This window comes from Stylophora pistillata, chromosome 5 (assembly GCF_964205215.1).
Source record: "Stylophora pistillata chromosome 5, jaStyPist1.2, whole genome shotgun sequence".
NCBI lineage: Eukaryota > Metazoa > Cnidaria > Anthozoa > Scleractinia > Pocilloporidae > Stylophora > Stylophora pistillata.
The window spans coordinates 2577906-2594220 of record NC_142523.1 but is presented as its reverse complement, the minus strand read 5'-3'; the positions used below and the strand labels follow the sequence as shown (position 1 = coordinate 2594220).

Genomic DNA, 16315 nt, shown 5'->3' with positions numbered 1-16315 from the left:
ACCGGTTTTATGTATTAGACTTAAATTGTATTTTCCTTCGATCACCAGCTCTTCTAGTCCGTCTAGGCTTGCATCAGTTATTCAGGTTTAAACGGGGCGACGTGTGAAAAGTAGCCTGGATACACATGGAATATATTTGTAACCCTGAAGAAGAAAAAATGCCTCTAAAAGGTCATTCTTTCTATTGGAAGGAATCAAATTATATATGCTGAAAATCGACATTAAAGAAAAGGAAAAACGGTCTACTTAAAACAAAACTGGTAGTTTCTGGACAAGATCTAAATTTGCGTAAAGACGATCGTTTACCGGAGTCTGAGGAAAATTGAAACATTCCTGCACAATCCGAGCTCTTAAGGGTCTGGTCATTATTCGTTCCCTGTGGGAGGGGGAGGTTGGAAGATTTTTGTTATGTCACGATAGACAATGTGATAAGGACCCCTCCCCACTCTGCAGCGATAAAAACTGTGAATGAGATTCATGTAACACTTTTTTTTTATCAGGAAACATCCAACAGCAACTGAATTGAGATGCTTTCCAATTTTATTTGAATAAAAGGCAATTTTTGCCAAATCACAATGTTGAATCGCTACACATATTTATCTATCACATTTTAGTTTAATTTTACATTACTTTTTATTTCGAGTACAAACATGTTTCCCCTAACACTGTTAATTGACTTCTGATGATAACAGGACTACTGGGATGGTGGTACTTCTTCAATCATAATCCGGGACACTGATGTCCATCCTGTGTAAGCGTCAGCCAGTCTTTTTCCAGAGCACTTGCCTACCCACAGCTCAACCCGGTGATGATTGGTGACTGTTTACGTGTACGTGGTTAGCATATAACGTGCATCAGCGCCATCGGAACAGTCGGGCTAAAGCAGGATTCACGTTCTTCTTTTCTGTTTCTTAATTCTCCTAAATGACAATTGGATGGTTTTGAACAAGCAATTGAACTCTGGCTGAATTAATTTTCTCAAAGTTTACATAACTAAAGAGCACGTACTGTCCCCGAGAGATGAGTTTATCTTAATAAAAAATCAAAGAAGCCATACTTTTCTCGTTTCAAAGTCAAGGTAATAGTATTTGAATGTGAAATGCTTTTATACTGATGATTTTAGAATCGAAACAGAAGAATTTTGGTGTCGCCTACTTCCGGCTAACTCGATGTACTTTGATAGGATTGAACACGATTCCCGTCTGAGACATAGCAATTGGATATTCGCTTGAACTCTTTCTTGATATCACTTGCTTCAGCGCGCCAGGTACTTGTGCCATAGAGATGCTCACACTCGCTTCAAGTAAGTCTTCCTTTTCCACATCCTCTCTTGGCCGAAGAGCGTGACTGGTTTGTTTTCCTGAAATATTTGCCAGTTGATCTCAGCTACTCTTTTATATATAAAAGAAAGTGTATTGGATTTTAATTAAATTTTAATTGAATTTAATTAATTTTTTTAATTAATTTTTTTTTTAATTTTGGACTTTCACCTAGTTGGAGCTTGCTCTGTTGTGATTGTTCCTCACTGAGCTTTTTGCTTTACGCTCTGAGCTGACGCGCGTATAATTTTATCTTTTTTTATGGCCATAAAAGGCTTTTTAAGTTTGAATCAGCAACAGCCAGTTGATACAAGTATAACTGAGTGTAGAACAAGCAAACGACACCTGATTTTCCTCTGATCCTAGTTTTACTCAAATAGTTAAATCCAGTGTAAGAGCAAACGCTTTTCTTTTGGAGTCATCTTGGCCTGATTCACTTCCGTGCATACTGTGGTTTGGGCAGAGAATCAGTAGAGGAGTAGAGAGTCAGCTCTAAACTCAACCACAAGTCCTACATTTGCTTTTCAGTTTCTGGAATAAAAAATAGAGCGAAAGTATCGAAGCACGGAATCCAAATTTATCCTAATATCTTATTTACTCAAAAGCGCACATTTAGTTCTAAGACGGCTTTTATTTTTTTCCTGTAATATTTAGAAAGTTTTCTTTATTAGATGAAAATTATTCCTAGTACAAATTCTTTACTTTGTTTGATTTGTAAATTGTTTTAAAGTTTGAGTTCCAACAGCGTTTCTAGTTCTTTCAGCGACGTGCATAAATTAGTCCAAGCCTAGGTTTGATTGCATTTTGATTCTGTTCCTTCATTATTGAAACTAACCATCGGCACGGCTTTTTCAGCCGCGTGATATTTCATGTCGAACGAATTGATCCGAGGAAGTAAAAGCATCGAGCTTGGGCTTTCTTGTCCCCCAAACGGCGAAGTAAATTAGTGTTGCAAGACTGCGGCGATCGTTCAAACAATGCTTCCAAGGTTTCTTTACATCGTAGTCCCGTGAGCAATTAAGAGCGAGAAAAGTGGCTTCGATCTGTGTACGCCCAACACGCAACATTTCCATCCAAAAGGAATTTTTGTGATTTCTTACCAACACTTTTTGGAGGACTACTTTAAGACAACTATTCGCACGAAAGATTTAGACTAAGACTTCTTCCATGGATTAAGTTCTTACAATGTTGAGTACAATCTCGTTGATAAGACAGTCCAAGTGTTTTACTTATTTGTTTACTTTTTATTAATAGTTAACAAAAATTCGTACGAAAAACATGCGCGATTTATGAACTTTACCAGCTTTCAGAACTCTTAATGGCTAACCACGGGAACAAAAAACAAAATTATGATACTATTAACCCGGATTTGAAGTAACTTCCTCATTATTTTTTTCCAGATTTAAGTGCACCTCACCCTACCCCACCCCCCTCCTTCCCTGAGCACAGATATAGAAACGGTACATGCGATTGATACATATCACCTCCCCTTAGGAAGTAAATAGCGTAAATAGAGCATATCCAATAGAGTATTCAAACAATTCTTTCTTTCTGATATTTTATTTATAATATGAGACATTGATTGTCAAAAATCAAAGTTGATTCCTTACATATCTTTCCATTGCGACTCTAAGTAATTTAGCTTTCCCCTTTGCATTATGATTAAAAAGTGTAGTTTTTAACTTGGGTTTAATTTTGATTTACTCTGAAATTTAGGTAGTAACGTCATCCGCGCATGAGTTCATCGACTATTCAGGTTTGATGACAGGACTACTGGGATGGTGGTACTTCTTCAATCATGATCTGGGACGCTGAATTCCATCCTGTGTAAGCGTTACCCAGTGTCGAACCAGAGCACTTGCCTACCCAGAGTTCAATGCGAACCGTTCCTTGTGGGAGATTCTCACAGAAACCCTCAAAGAAATGAGGACGGCGGATGTTGGGCGTGTAAGTAAAATGAGTGTAGAGGACTGAATCAACTGGCAAAGGTCCACTGCATTCATTGCCGTTGAACTTGAAATACCATCTGTTGTATTGGACATTGGAATTGACCAAACGAATGTTTCCTTGGTATGAGACTTTTAGGGCCGTATTTTGGTGCAGTTTGTTAAAAGAACATTCCTGAAAACAAAATCATGAAACACACTGAAAGAAATAACTCGTCTAAAATATCATGAGAACTGCAAAAAATGCAGAGAGGAAATAATTTATGAAGCCTGTTGTTATCAAAGCAATGTTAGGCTTTTTTCTATAAGAGCCTTTTTTATAAGAACACGCTAAGAAGATACCCAGGCTGAGGGTCAGTCAAGAACGGTTCTATTTTTCTTATTTTGTTGAGAAGTAAAATAGAAGGTAGGAGAAATGTAAAACTGTGGTCCAAAAGTCGAACATACACGCTAAGACGTCCGCTAAGGCCCAGGTTGAGGGTCAGTCAAGAAAGGCTCTTTTTTTCTTATTTTGGTGAAAAATAAAATTGAAGGTAAGAGAAATGTAAAACTGTGGTCTAAAAGTCGAACATAGTGTGGTCATATCTGAATTGATAAATTACGACACAGCTTTAGGAACGTGTTTAATGTTTTTAGATCAAGAGCTTCCAACCTCAACACCAAAACTACATGTTCTTATATAGAAAAGTGTGTAATATATAAATAGATTTTAATTGAATTTCTCACGATTACCAGCTCCTACAACATCGCCGTGGCCAGTAAAAAACTAGTACGAGTAGAACTTAGTGGTACTGGACACACTGACTAGTTAAAAAAAATTAAAAAAAATAAAAATAAGAAAACGTTTTGGTGAGGAAAAGGTACAATTTTTGTTCTGTGGCCATAGGGGGCTCAAGTTGTGGTTGCAATAACTGTCTTATAACGTTGTAAAGACGCCCTTTTGAACATGACTTCCTTGCCTAGCGGCTAGGCAAGGAGTTTCTTCAGACTACAGTATGTACAGTCTGTACTGACTGATTCAGTAAGTAAAGGTCATGTTCGGTCAGCGTACCTAAAAATGATTTAGTTTCGATATGTTGGGTTACTTTATGCGAAGCCTAAAAAAAGCAGATGTTTACGGCTGATACTGATTAATTTCACTGATAACCTTGTGGAAATTGCCTAATCTCCGGTAAAGTTATGTAAAACATGTCGGTCGGTGATCATTAGCATGTGGACGAACACTACATCCTACTAACATGCTAACTATAAAACTGAACGATAATATGTAACTTTAGACCAGTTGAAAATTCCAGATGGTGGAGGAGGAAAAGAAGATGCTCTGAAGAAAATGATGCTACAAGCTCAAAGTCATTTTTAGTTAGATCGATTCGCTTCATCTTGTGGTGTAGGTGTCAGTTTGTTGACTAAGTTAAAGTTCAAGTGTCTTCTGGTGGGCAACTAACTAACACGCTTCTCAATAGGTTCAATCCCAACTCACTCATGCACTGAATATTCTAATCGCTAAATCGCATCTATGGAGCTCCAATGTTTGCGAACTCAGGTGTAGTCTACTCACCTTTATTTTACCGCTGTCCGTATCCATTCCTGACTGCCATGCGCACTGTTTCCAGTTGGCCAGCTGTCTTGGGTCAATATTTGCTGCATCTCCTTTCTGTCCCTTTATTCCGATTCCCCTTTCTCCTTTGAGTCCGTTGGGACCCCTGGGGCCAGTCATCCCAGGGATACCCGCACCATTCATGCCTTTGCTTCCTGTTTCTCCTTTAGAGCCTTTGTCGTCTCTTGGACCAATTTTCCCGGGAATTCCTTCACTACCCTTTTCCCCTATGCTACCAATTTCTCCTTTTTCTCCAGTCAGCCCTTTGTGCCCCCGGGGGCCTCTTAAGCCAGGTTTACCGGGGATTCCTCCATCACCTTGACGACCCTTTATTCCCGTGTCGCCACTTCTTCCCGGTGGACCTGAATGACCAGACGAGCCCGGTACTCCTGGGGTTCCCGGTACTCCGTCGGATCCAGGCCTTCCCTGCATTCCCGGCGGTCCTGGCATTCCACACGACGAGCACGACTGTTAGCAAAGACGACAGGAATATAATTTTTTAAGCTACAGATTGAATTCGTTTTTTCCGTCACGCTTTCTTTTTTTTGGACATCGATGAACAGATGATGATTGGCCTGGCATTTCGACATGTCAGATTTATTTACTTGGTGTACTACTTGTAGCATTGCGATCAAAGAGCCATCACGTTGGATTCTAAAAAACATTTTATCCGGGAAACATTTTGAATTATCTACTCAGATAAAACCAAACAATCTTATTGAATTATGGGCCATTACAGGTTTTTATCCAATAAGAAAATCGAAATGTGGCTTTCATTTTGCACAAGGACGAACCAAAAACAGAAAAATACTCTGTTTTCGACATCGGTGGAATCTGCCCATACCGGAAGTTTAGGGCAAACGTTATTATCTTATGATACATTTTGCTTCTTTTCCGATTTTCATTGCGCTAAATTGTGTTTTTGGTGAAAAAAATTATTTGCACTATCCTCTGATGCACTTCATTCGTGCGATTTAACAGTGAAATACGGTGATGATTATTGTCAAGTACAACTAGCAAAATAACTGACAAACGACTCTGTTAGCAAAGTTAACAGCCAGTGCTTACCTTGCATTGTGATGATGAAACATTCCTTTGAAGTTCGTTGGCATTTGTTAATAAGTACATAAAGGAACTGACAGCGATAAGCGCAGCCAAGGAGAAATCCTGCATGGCTGCGTTATATTGGATGCGGTTGATTATAAACTTGTTGGATCTTTAATGCTCTGACAAACAAAGCCTTTGAACGTAGACAGCTTATTCCTTTGCATATAACACAGATTAGCCTCAGCTCGTCTTTGCACAACAGGAACATCATTCCATCCTAAGATGATAATGATTGGTTACTGTTCATGCCTACGTGGTTAACATATCACGTGCATCAGCGCCATTGGAACAGTTGCGCTAACGCAGGATTCAAGTTCTCTTTTTCTGTTTCTGCGTTCTCCTAAATGACAATTGGATGTTTTGGACAAGCAATTGATCTCTGGCCGATATAATTTTTTAAAAGTTTGCAAAAATAAGGAGCACGTACTGTTACTGGAAGATGAGTTCATAAAAAATAAAAAAGACGTACTGCTCGAGTTTCAACGTCAAGGTAATAGTATTTGAACGTGAAATACGTTTATAATGATGATTTTAAACTCGAAACAGAATAATTTCGGAGTCATGTGCTTCCGGCTAAGTCAAATCTTGGGATTTAGAGGGTTAATTTGATATATCATCGAAGTAAAGGGTCACATGGGATATTTTCTGTAATTTCATATTATTTTGCTTAAGCGAGTTATCGTTGTATCTTTTTCTCTCTTTGAAAGCATATTTATCTTATGCACCATTGCCTGAGCGGTATCAGGGGAGAGGGGTGGGGGTAGATTAATTGCAAACGAGTATTTCAGGGGAGAAGGGTGGGGGTAGATTTATCGCAAAGGAGCATGGCTTTCGGAGGTGATAATACTTCGCCGACATCAAGGTGTCAGACTTTTAAGCTTCGTTTGCGAATCCAGTTGATTTCCTCTTCAACTTATGTTCACAGTTCTTTGTGTGTGTTATTTGCTCTAGATCGACAGTGAGAAGGATAATATTGATGATATCAATGCAAACCCCAGCGGGGCTAAGATATCCAATTAAAACTTCAAACCGAACGATCGATAAATAACGAAATAAATTCAGTGCATGGTTAGTACACTTGAATGACTGGATTGCAAAGCCGGAGAAAAAATCAAGATAAAACCAACGGCGCTGTAGTTTAGCCATGGAGCTCCCAAACAGAGCATTAACGTTTGTTTTAGTTTTGACATATATTGGCTAAATTAAAGAAAATTATGCACTGACGATATAATACATGGTGTTCGAAATTTCGCTGAGCATAGACTAGTGCCCCTTCCCCTCCCCTGCCCTCCCACCCCCTGCCCCCCGCCCACACCTCAACGAAATAATTAATCTAATGAACTATAACGAAGAAATCTATTACCATGTGTTCAAAATATTCATCTCTAAAAGTTATAGCGGTTAAACTACTGCGATCGGTTTTTTTGTAGGCCACGTAAAACGAAATTATCATTTTGTATCGTTTAACGGGATTTGAAGTAGCTTTGTCAGTTTTTTTTCCCTTTTTCAGCTTGAAACAGATTTAAGTGCACCTCACCCTACCCCCCTCCTTACCTGAGCGCAGGTAGAAAAACTGTGTATAAGATTCATGCAGATCATGATCACCTCCCCCATATTAAGTAAACAGCGTAAATAGAGCATATTAAAGAGAGTACTCAAGTGCGTTTTTCTTTCTGATATTTTATTAATAGTATGAGACATTGATTACCAAAAATCAAGTTTGATTCCCTACATATCTTTCCATCGCGATTATAAGTAATTTAACCTCGGCATTATTTTTTAAAAGATTTAGTCTTTAACTTAGGTTTAATTTTGATTGACTCTGAAATTTATGTACTAACGTCCTCCCCGCATGAGCTCATTGACTATTCAGATTTGATGATAGGACTACTGGGATGGTGGTACTTCTTCAATCATGATCCGGGACACTGAATTCCATCCTGTGTAAGCGTTACCTAGTGTGTACGAATCGCACTTGCGTACCCAGAGTTCAATCTGAACCGAGTCCCGAGTGAGATTCTCGCAGAATCCTGCAAGGGAACCATGACGAAGTATGTTGTTAATTCCACCACTCCAGTCGGTGTAAAGAACCAAATCAATCGGCAAAGGACCGTTACATTCATTAGCATTGGACGTAAAATACCATCTGTTGCACTTTTCATCAGAGTGTACACGAATGTTTCCTTGGTATGAGACTTTAAGTGCCGTATTGTCATACAGTTTGTTAAAAGAGCATTCCTGGAAAAAATTTACAAACAGGAAAAAGAGCATTTTTCTCTGTTAGTTAGGTTCAAATTTCTTGAAAAGTATAGTCTAGGTTAAATTATATTATATTTGGACAAAAGTATGAAAGAAAGAAGAAACAACTTTGTACTAGTTTCTAATCGAAAAGTAAAAGCTCGCGCTAAATGTAAAGTTGTAGTGTATTTTGACAACAAAACTGATCTCCCCCCACACACGCACACACTTAAACAGGACATTGTCCTTCTTACTATATAAACTAAGACTAACATTAACCAATGTGGCACGAGGGAAAATTCGCAGCCTCTCTGGCTGACGTTATAATCAGTGTAACAAATCAAAGCTGCATTGGTCACTGTAACTTGTTTCGGTTTTTGTCTCGATTAATAATTCGGTTGGATTGTATACTGAGACTAACGGACGCTAAAATATGCTCTTGAAATTTGAAATTCTAAATAGAAGCTGATTAATTTAGGGGCGAACATTAAAACACATGCGAAACAACACTTTTTGTTTGTTTTAGAGAGGTTTACAGAAGTATCTCAACAATATCATTTCAAATTTAAACTGACACAACTATGGAGACTTCATTTAAGCATCGAAAGGTTCTGCTGAAAGCAAACAAGTCCTCAAAAAAATGAAAAGGGTGGACGAGATGTGGTATTAAAAAGTATGGATTAAATGAATTGTACAGGTTAGGAGAATGGCGGAGGGGGGTGGGAATGGATGCCGTCATATTAAAAAGAGGTTCGTGGTTGTTTATTCGGAAGTGATTTGGATATATCAACAAAGTTGAAATGGTAAATTGGCCACCGTAATGATTACAGCTTTTGTAACGAACTTTCACTGAGCTCTGTGCACGGCCGGACTAATTCCCCCTTCCCTGCCCTCCCACCCCCTGCCCCCTCCCCACCTCTCTAAGAAATAATAAGTAATCTAATGACCTATAATAACAAAGATGTCTACTACGGGTTGTTCAAACCATTCACCTTTAAAAGTTATACTAAATCCGCTGCGATCGTTTTTTTGCGTGCCATTTTCAAATTTGATTCAACCGGAACTCTCAGTAAGTATCATAGTTGGTGTGAAGGACTGTTTCAATTGGCAAAGGTCCACTGCATTAATTGCCTTTGAACTTGAAATACCATCTGTTGCATTTTCCATTAGAATCGTATACTTGAATGTCGCCTTTGTATGACTTTGAAGGCCTTATTGTCATGTAATTATCAGGGAGCATTCCTGCTACGAAGAAATTCTATGAAAAAAAAAAAAAAACATCGAAGAAAGCAAGCTCATCAAAAAACCTTTTTAGTTGGTGACCAACATATGCACATCTATCGACAAAGACAAAGTAAAATGAATCAAATTGGCTGTGAGCCACTCAACTCAGAAAATGTAGTTTTCTTTTTCAACACGCGAATTTTCATCACGGTTCTAATTTTTGTAGTTTATACATAAATTGAATTCACTTCCTCTTGTCTTTAATTTCTATCAGTCAAAAACACTTCAGTCACATACGATGCGTTCTCACGTCTATCGATATCGGTTTTAGGCTGAAAACGGCCAGAGGTTTGAATTCAGATGTAGGTTGGAGAAAACTCTGTAGTTGAAAATAGGCACGAAGACAAACGTGATTTCTGAACTTTTCTAGTTTTCAGAACTTTTAATGGCTAATCACGGGAGTAAAACAAATTAAACAGTTTGTAATCTTTAACGAGATTTGAAGTAACTTTGTCATTTTTTTCCTATTTCAGATCGAAACAGATCAAAGCGCACCCCACTCCACCCCCCTCCTTACCTGAGCGCAGATATAAAAACTGAATATAAGGCGAGTTATCGTTGTATCTTTTTCTCTCTTTGAAAGCATATTTATCTTGTGCACCATTGCCTGAGCGGTATCAGGGGAGAGGGATGGGGGTAGATTAATTGCAAACGAGTATTTCAGGGGAGAAGGGTGGGGGTAGATTTATCGCAAAGGAGCATGGCTTTCGGAGGTGATAATACTTCGCCGACATCAAGGTGTCAGACTTTTAAGCTTCGTTTGCGAATCCAGTTGATTTCCTCTTCAACTTATGTTCACAGTTCTTTGTGTGTGTTATTTTCTCTAGATCGACAGTGAGAAGGATAATATTGATGATATCAATGCAAACCCCAGCGGGGAAGTCAATTAGTGTTGCAAGACTGCGGCGGTCGTTCAAACAATGCTTCCAAGGTTTCTTTACATCGTAGTCCCGTGAGCAATTAACCCTTTGCATACTAAGTGAACACATATGTCCAGATAATACCTTTACTACTTTTGATACTTGTTTCTTGTCGAACTTAAGACACAACATTATGTAAGTGTGTAAATTGTACCGGCTCGTTGATGTGACACCTATTGCAACCTAAAACGCCCACAATGATTCCTGATTTTCATTGCAGTGAACCGTTCGTATGGCAACAAATCCCAAAGTCCAGCATTTTGCTCCAAGAGCAACACCAAAAACATGTCGATCTTTTAAGATAAAAACGTGCTAAGAAAATCAAAAGTTTGCGTTTAAATCACACCTCAGGGCCAGATCTTAGAGTTTGGCAAGAAAATTCCTTCTCACTTTATCTGCCAGCCCATGTTTCTCCCTTTGATGAAAGCCAGTGTGTCGCGAACACAACCGTTGCCTTTTTCATGCCCGAAAAGAATTCGGGGTAATTCTGCCATAACTCAAAAAGGCAACTGCTATCATTTCCATTTCAAAGCATTATTAGAATCGTGCCGGGCCATCCAGTCCTACCAGCAAAATATCGCATCGATTGAAATTTTTACCTGTCAAAACTTGGCCACATTGCCTTGGTAGGTCCTGGAAGCCATCCACAGATGGGCCCGAGAGACAACTTCACTTGTGAACTCGCCAAGCTGGCAGTAAAGCATCGTTGGCGGTCCACTCTATATGAAACCATCTCACACTTCTACTTTCCTTCAGAGGCTTACCTCTACCCACATTCCAGCTTGATGATGCCGTCGTGAGGGCTTCTGTACAGGGAAAATGGCTCGAAAAACACTTATAAACGGTCAGAAAAGCGAGAAACCGAATCCATTTGAACGCAACCAAACACTTACTGTTGATCTAGGTCACCGCAAATATTGTAACGGATGGGCCATATAAGGACCAACGAAGTGAGGTTAAGTTTGTATCGCCAACTTACAACTGAATAAATATGGTCTATTTCGAATTCAAAGAGTTAATAGCGAGAAAATTGGGTTCGATTTGTGTACACCCAACATGCAAAATTTCCATCCAAAAGGAATTTTTGTGATTTCTTACTAACACTTTTTGGAGGACTACTTTAAGACAATTATTCGCACGAAAAATTTAGACAAGGACTTCTTCCATGGATTCAGTTCCTACAATGCTGAGTACAATCTCGTTGATAAGACAGTCCCAGTGTTTTGCTTATTTGTTTACTTTTTATTTATTATTATAGTAAAAGAAAGTTCGTACGAAAGACAGGCGTAATTTCTGAACTTTACCAGCTTTCAGAACTCTTAATGGCTAACCACGGGAACAAAAACTAAAAATTATGTTACTATTACCCGGATTTGAAGTAACTTTCTCATTTTTCCAGATTTAGGTGCACCTCACCCTACCCCACCCCCTCCTTCCCCGAGCGCAGATATAAAAACGGTACATACGATTCATGCATATCACATCCCCATAGTAAGTAAATAGAGTAAACAGAGCATATCCAATAGAGTATTGAAACGAGTCTTTCTTTCTGATACTTTACTAATAGTATGAGACATTGATTGCCTAAAATCAAAGTTGATTCCCTACCTATCTTTCCATTGCGACTCTAAGTAATTTAGCTTTCCCTTTGGCATTATGTTTAGAAAGTGTAGTTTTTGACTTGGGTTTGATTTTGATTTACTCTGAAATTTAGGTAGTAACGTTCACCCCATAAACTCACTGACTATTCAGATTTGATGACAGGACTACTGGGCTGGTCGTACTTCTTCAATCATGATCCGGGACACTGAATTCCATCCTGTGTAAGCGTCACCCAGTGTCGAACCAGAGCACTTGCCTACCCAGAGTTCAACGCGAATCGTTCCTCGTTGGAGATTCTCACAGAAACCTTCAAAGAAATGAGGACTAGGGAGGTTGGGTGTAGAGCCACGATAATTAGTGTAAAAGACTGAATCAATTGGCAAAGGTCCACTACATTCATTGCCGTTGAACTTGAAATACCATCTGTTGCATTTTCCATCGGAATTGAGGAAACGAATGTTTCCTTGGTATGAGACTTTTAGGGCCGTCTTTTGGTGGATATTTGCATAAAGACGACCGTCTTTGGGATACTACTAGTAGTACCTATACGCCCTCCTAGCGTTTAAGGCAGCAACAAAGAAACGCCACTCTTGTCTGTCCCAGACCATCTTTTGAATGCTCCCCCAGGAGTGATGGAGGGTCTTCAGTTCTGCCTCCACCGTTAGGCGCCAGGTGTTCTTCGGCCGTCCTCGTTTTCGTTTCCCCTCAGGTGTCCAGTGGAGGGGCGTGCGGGTGATGTTGTCCTGCTCCCGCCGCATGACATGTCCGATCCATCTCCATCGCGTCTGCATGGTGATGGTTCCCATGCTGTCCTGGTTGCATCGTGCGAGAAGTTCCTGGTTGGAGATGGTCTCAAGCCAGAAGATGCGGAGGATTCTACCGAGGTTCTTGGCGTGGAAAGTAGACAGTTTGTTGAGGTCACTCTCCGTCATTTTCCAACACTCAGAGCCGTAGAAGAGAGTGGAAATGACAAAGCTCTGGTACAGCCTGAGCTTGGTCTTAGTGCTGTACTGGGATGATTTCCAGATGTTGTTTAACATTCTAAATGCATTTTTGGCCTTGCCGAGGCAGTTCTTGATGTCATTACCAGCCCCACCATCATGTCTGACAGTGATCCCCAGGTAGGGGAACTCTTCCGTAGTTGGTAGGTTTTCTCCGTTCACTGTGATAGGTGATGGGTTTGTCACGTTCAGCCTCATCACCTTCGTCTTCTTCTGGCTGATCTTTAGGCCTACTTGTTGCACGTAGCTACTAAGTCGGGATGTCTTTTCTTGCATTTATTGGTGAGTGTGTGAGAGCAGTGCAAGATCGTCAGCAAAGTCCAGGTCTTCTAGGTGTGAGAAGAAGGTCCATCTGATGCCTTGCGCTTGTTCTTTTGTTTTCTGCCTCATTACCCAGTCGATGGTCAGGTTGGAGAGCAACGACGACCTACAACAACCCTGTCGCACACCAGTCTTCACATCGAAGTTGGTCTCGCTGCTTCCTACCTTGCAGTTGAAGTTGTTGTAGAAGCTCTTAATGATGAGACGCATGTTACAGAAACGCAACGTCTTTGGGATGTTCCACTGTAATTCATCGTGGGCTTTAAATTTAACGCACAACCATCAACCAATCATGACTCGTTTAACACGAGCGAGAATCTGAATGTCTCAGATATCGCAAACAGCTGAAGGATCGATATATAGTAAACCACGTTTAATCGATGGGACGATCTAATTCATGGCGGTAATTCTAAATTTGAGCTTGGTAATCTGTTGCTTAATTCTAAGAATGTTTACCGGAGTCGGAGGAAAATTCAAACATTCCTGGGAAATCCGAGCCCATAAGAAACTGGACATTATTCGTTCCCTGTGGTAGGGGTAGTTTGGAAGATTTTGATTGTGTCACGATAAAAATGACCAGTTTTGCGGTTCTTTTATGATCCCCACGCCTCATTGGCAGTTAATTGGCATTTATTTTACACCTTGTACTCTAATCTTTGACGGATCCACCCTACTTCAAAACTCCACCACCCTCCAAAATACTCCAACCCCCCCGCCCCCCACTCCGTAATAAAATAGTGGGTGGTTCCTCAGGCTTCGAGAGGTTTCTGAAGAATTCCAACCTCATAACCTTTCAATAGACTACTAATGAAATTCGTATAAAACTTTTTTATCAGGAAATATCAAACAGTAGCTCAATTAAGATGCTTTTCGTATTTTATTTGAATGAAAGGCAATTTTTATAGTCACAATGTTGTATCTCTACACATATTTTCTATCACATTTTAGTTAATTTTACTTTACTTTTAAGTTCAATTACAAACATCTATCCCCTTGCACCGTTGTTTATTCAGTTCTGATGATAACAGGACTACTGGGAGGGTGGTACTTCTTCAATCATGATCCGGGACACTGAATTCCATCCTGAGTAAGCGTTACCCAGTATTTCTTCAGAGCACTTGCCTACCCACAGTTCAACCTGAACTGTGCCCCGTGGGAGATTTTCACAGAAACCTTCAAAGAAATGAGGACGGAGGATGTTGGGCGTTGAGCTATATCTAGTGTAAAGGACTGAATAGACTGGCAAAGATCCACTGCATTCATTGCCGTTGAACTTGAAATACCATCTGTTGCAATTTGCCGTTGGATCTCGATAGACGAATGTTTCCTTGGTATGAGACTTTAAGGGCCGTATTTGGCTGCAGGTTGTTAAAAGAGCATTCCTGAAAACAAAATTATGAAACAAATTGAGAGAAAATAATCTAAATACAAATATAATGGGCACTGCAAAAAAATGCGGACGCGAAATAATTCATAAAGCCTGTTGTTATCAAAGACTAATGTTAGGCTTTTTTCTCTAAGAACTTTTTTTATAAGAACATGCGAAGACGATACCCGGGCTGACAGTTAGTCAAGAACGGCTCTTCAGTTTCTTATTCTGGTGAGAGGTGAAATTGAAAGTAAAAGAAAGGTAAAACTGTGGTCTAAAAGGACAATTAACTAAAGTACTTGGGGACATTTTTGGACATTTACAATGCGGTTATTGCACGATACACTGAAAAAAAACTTCAGTTTGAAGTCTAGCATAGTCTGGTCACGTCCGAATCGATAAAGTACGACACAGCTCTAAGAAAGTGTTAAGAATGTCATAAGGTTCAAACCGCAAAAAATAAGAACGTCTAACCTCAGCATTAAAACTAAATGTTCTTATACAAAAATTTGTAATAGATTTTAATTAAATTTTTGACGATAAGCATCTCCTACAACATCGATGTGACCAGTTAAAACGTTTTCCGAGTAGAACCTAGGGAAACTGGACACTGACTTGTCCGTATCCATTGGTGAATTCCATGCGCACTGTTTCCAGTTGGCCAGCTGTCTTGGGTCAATATTTGCTGCATCTCCTTTCATTCCCTTTAATCTGATTCCTCTTTCTACTTTGAGTCCTTTGGGACCCCGGGGGCCAGCCATCCCAGGGATACCCGCACCGTTCACGCCTTTGCTTCCTGTTTCTCCTTTAGAGCCCTTGTAGCCTCGTGGACCAATTTTCCCTGGGATTGCTTGTCTGCCCTTTTCCCCCATGCTACCAGTTTCTCCTTCTTCTCCAGTCAGCCCTTTGTGCCCACGCGGGCCTCTTGAGCCAGGATTTTCCCCCGTGTCACCACTTCTTCCCGGCGGACCTGAAGGACCAGACGAGCCCGGCACTCCTGGGGTTCCCGGTACTCCGTTGGATCCAGGCCTTCCCTGCATTCCCGGCAGTCCTGGCATTCCACACGACGAGCACGACTGTTAGCAAAGACGACAGGAAAATATTTTTTTAAGCTACAGATTGAATTCGTTTTTTTGCGTCAAGCTTTATTTTTTTGTTCATCGATGAACAGATGATGATCGGCCTGGCATTTTGACATGTCAGATTTACTTACTTGGTGTGTTACTTGTAACACTGCGATCAAAGAGTGTCACGTTGGATCATAACAACATTTTATCATGGAAAAATTTTGAATTATCTACTTAGATAAAACCAAACAATCTTGTTGAATCATAGGCCATTGCAGGTTTTATCCAATAAGGAAATCGAGATGTGGCTTTCATTTAGCACAAGGACGAAACAAAAACATAAAAATAATCTGTTCTCGGCATCGGTGAAATCTACTCATACCGGAAGTTTATGGCAAACATTAATTAGTCGGGCGACCGACTATAGGTTTACCCTCCGGTTTCTCCACAAAGCCACGTACAATGGGGAATACCGCAGACACGTAATAACAGCGCAACCTTCTTTCCACGATGTCGAAAATGGCGGATATGTAGACTATGTTAA

The 16315-nt window shown here is 40.0% G+C and overlaps 2 protein-coding genes across 2 annotated transcripts; both read right to left on the bottom strand.

Moving 5' to 3' along the window:
• Positions 1-2860: 2860 nt before the first annotated feature.
• On the bottom strand, positions 2861-6091 carry LOC111343932 (uncharacterized). The gene is made up of 3 exons (XM_088760839.1): positions 5931-6091; positions 4824-5330; positions 2861-3440 (listed from the first exon to the last, which is right to left on the bottom strand). The coding sequence occupies exons 1-3, from the start codon at positions 6033-6035 to the stop codon at positions 3090-3092; spliced, it is 963 nt and encodes a 320-aa protein (XP_088616965.1). The 5' UTR covers positions 6036-6091; the 3' UTR covers positions 2861-3089.
• Positions 6092-12023: 5932 nt separating this feature from the next.
• Positions 12024-15762, bottom strand: LOC148729808 (uncharacterized). Its single transcript, XM_088760838.1, has 3 exons — positions 15316-15762; positions 14648-14717; positions 12024-12458 (listed from the first exon to the last, which is right to left on the bottom strand). The coding sequence occupies exons 1-3, from the start codon at positions 15760-15762 to the stop codon at positions 12178-12180; spliced, it is 798 nt and encodes a 265-aa protein (XP_088616964.1). The 3' UTR covers positions 12024-12177.
• Between the last annotated feature and the right edge of the window lie 553 nt (positions 15763-16315).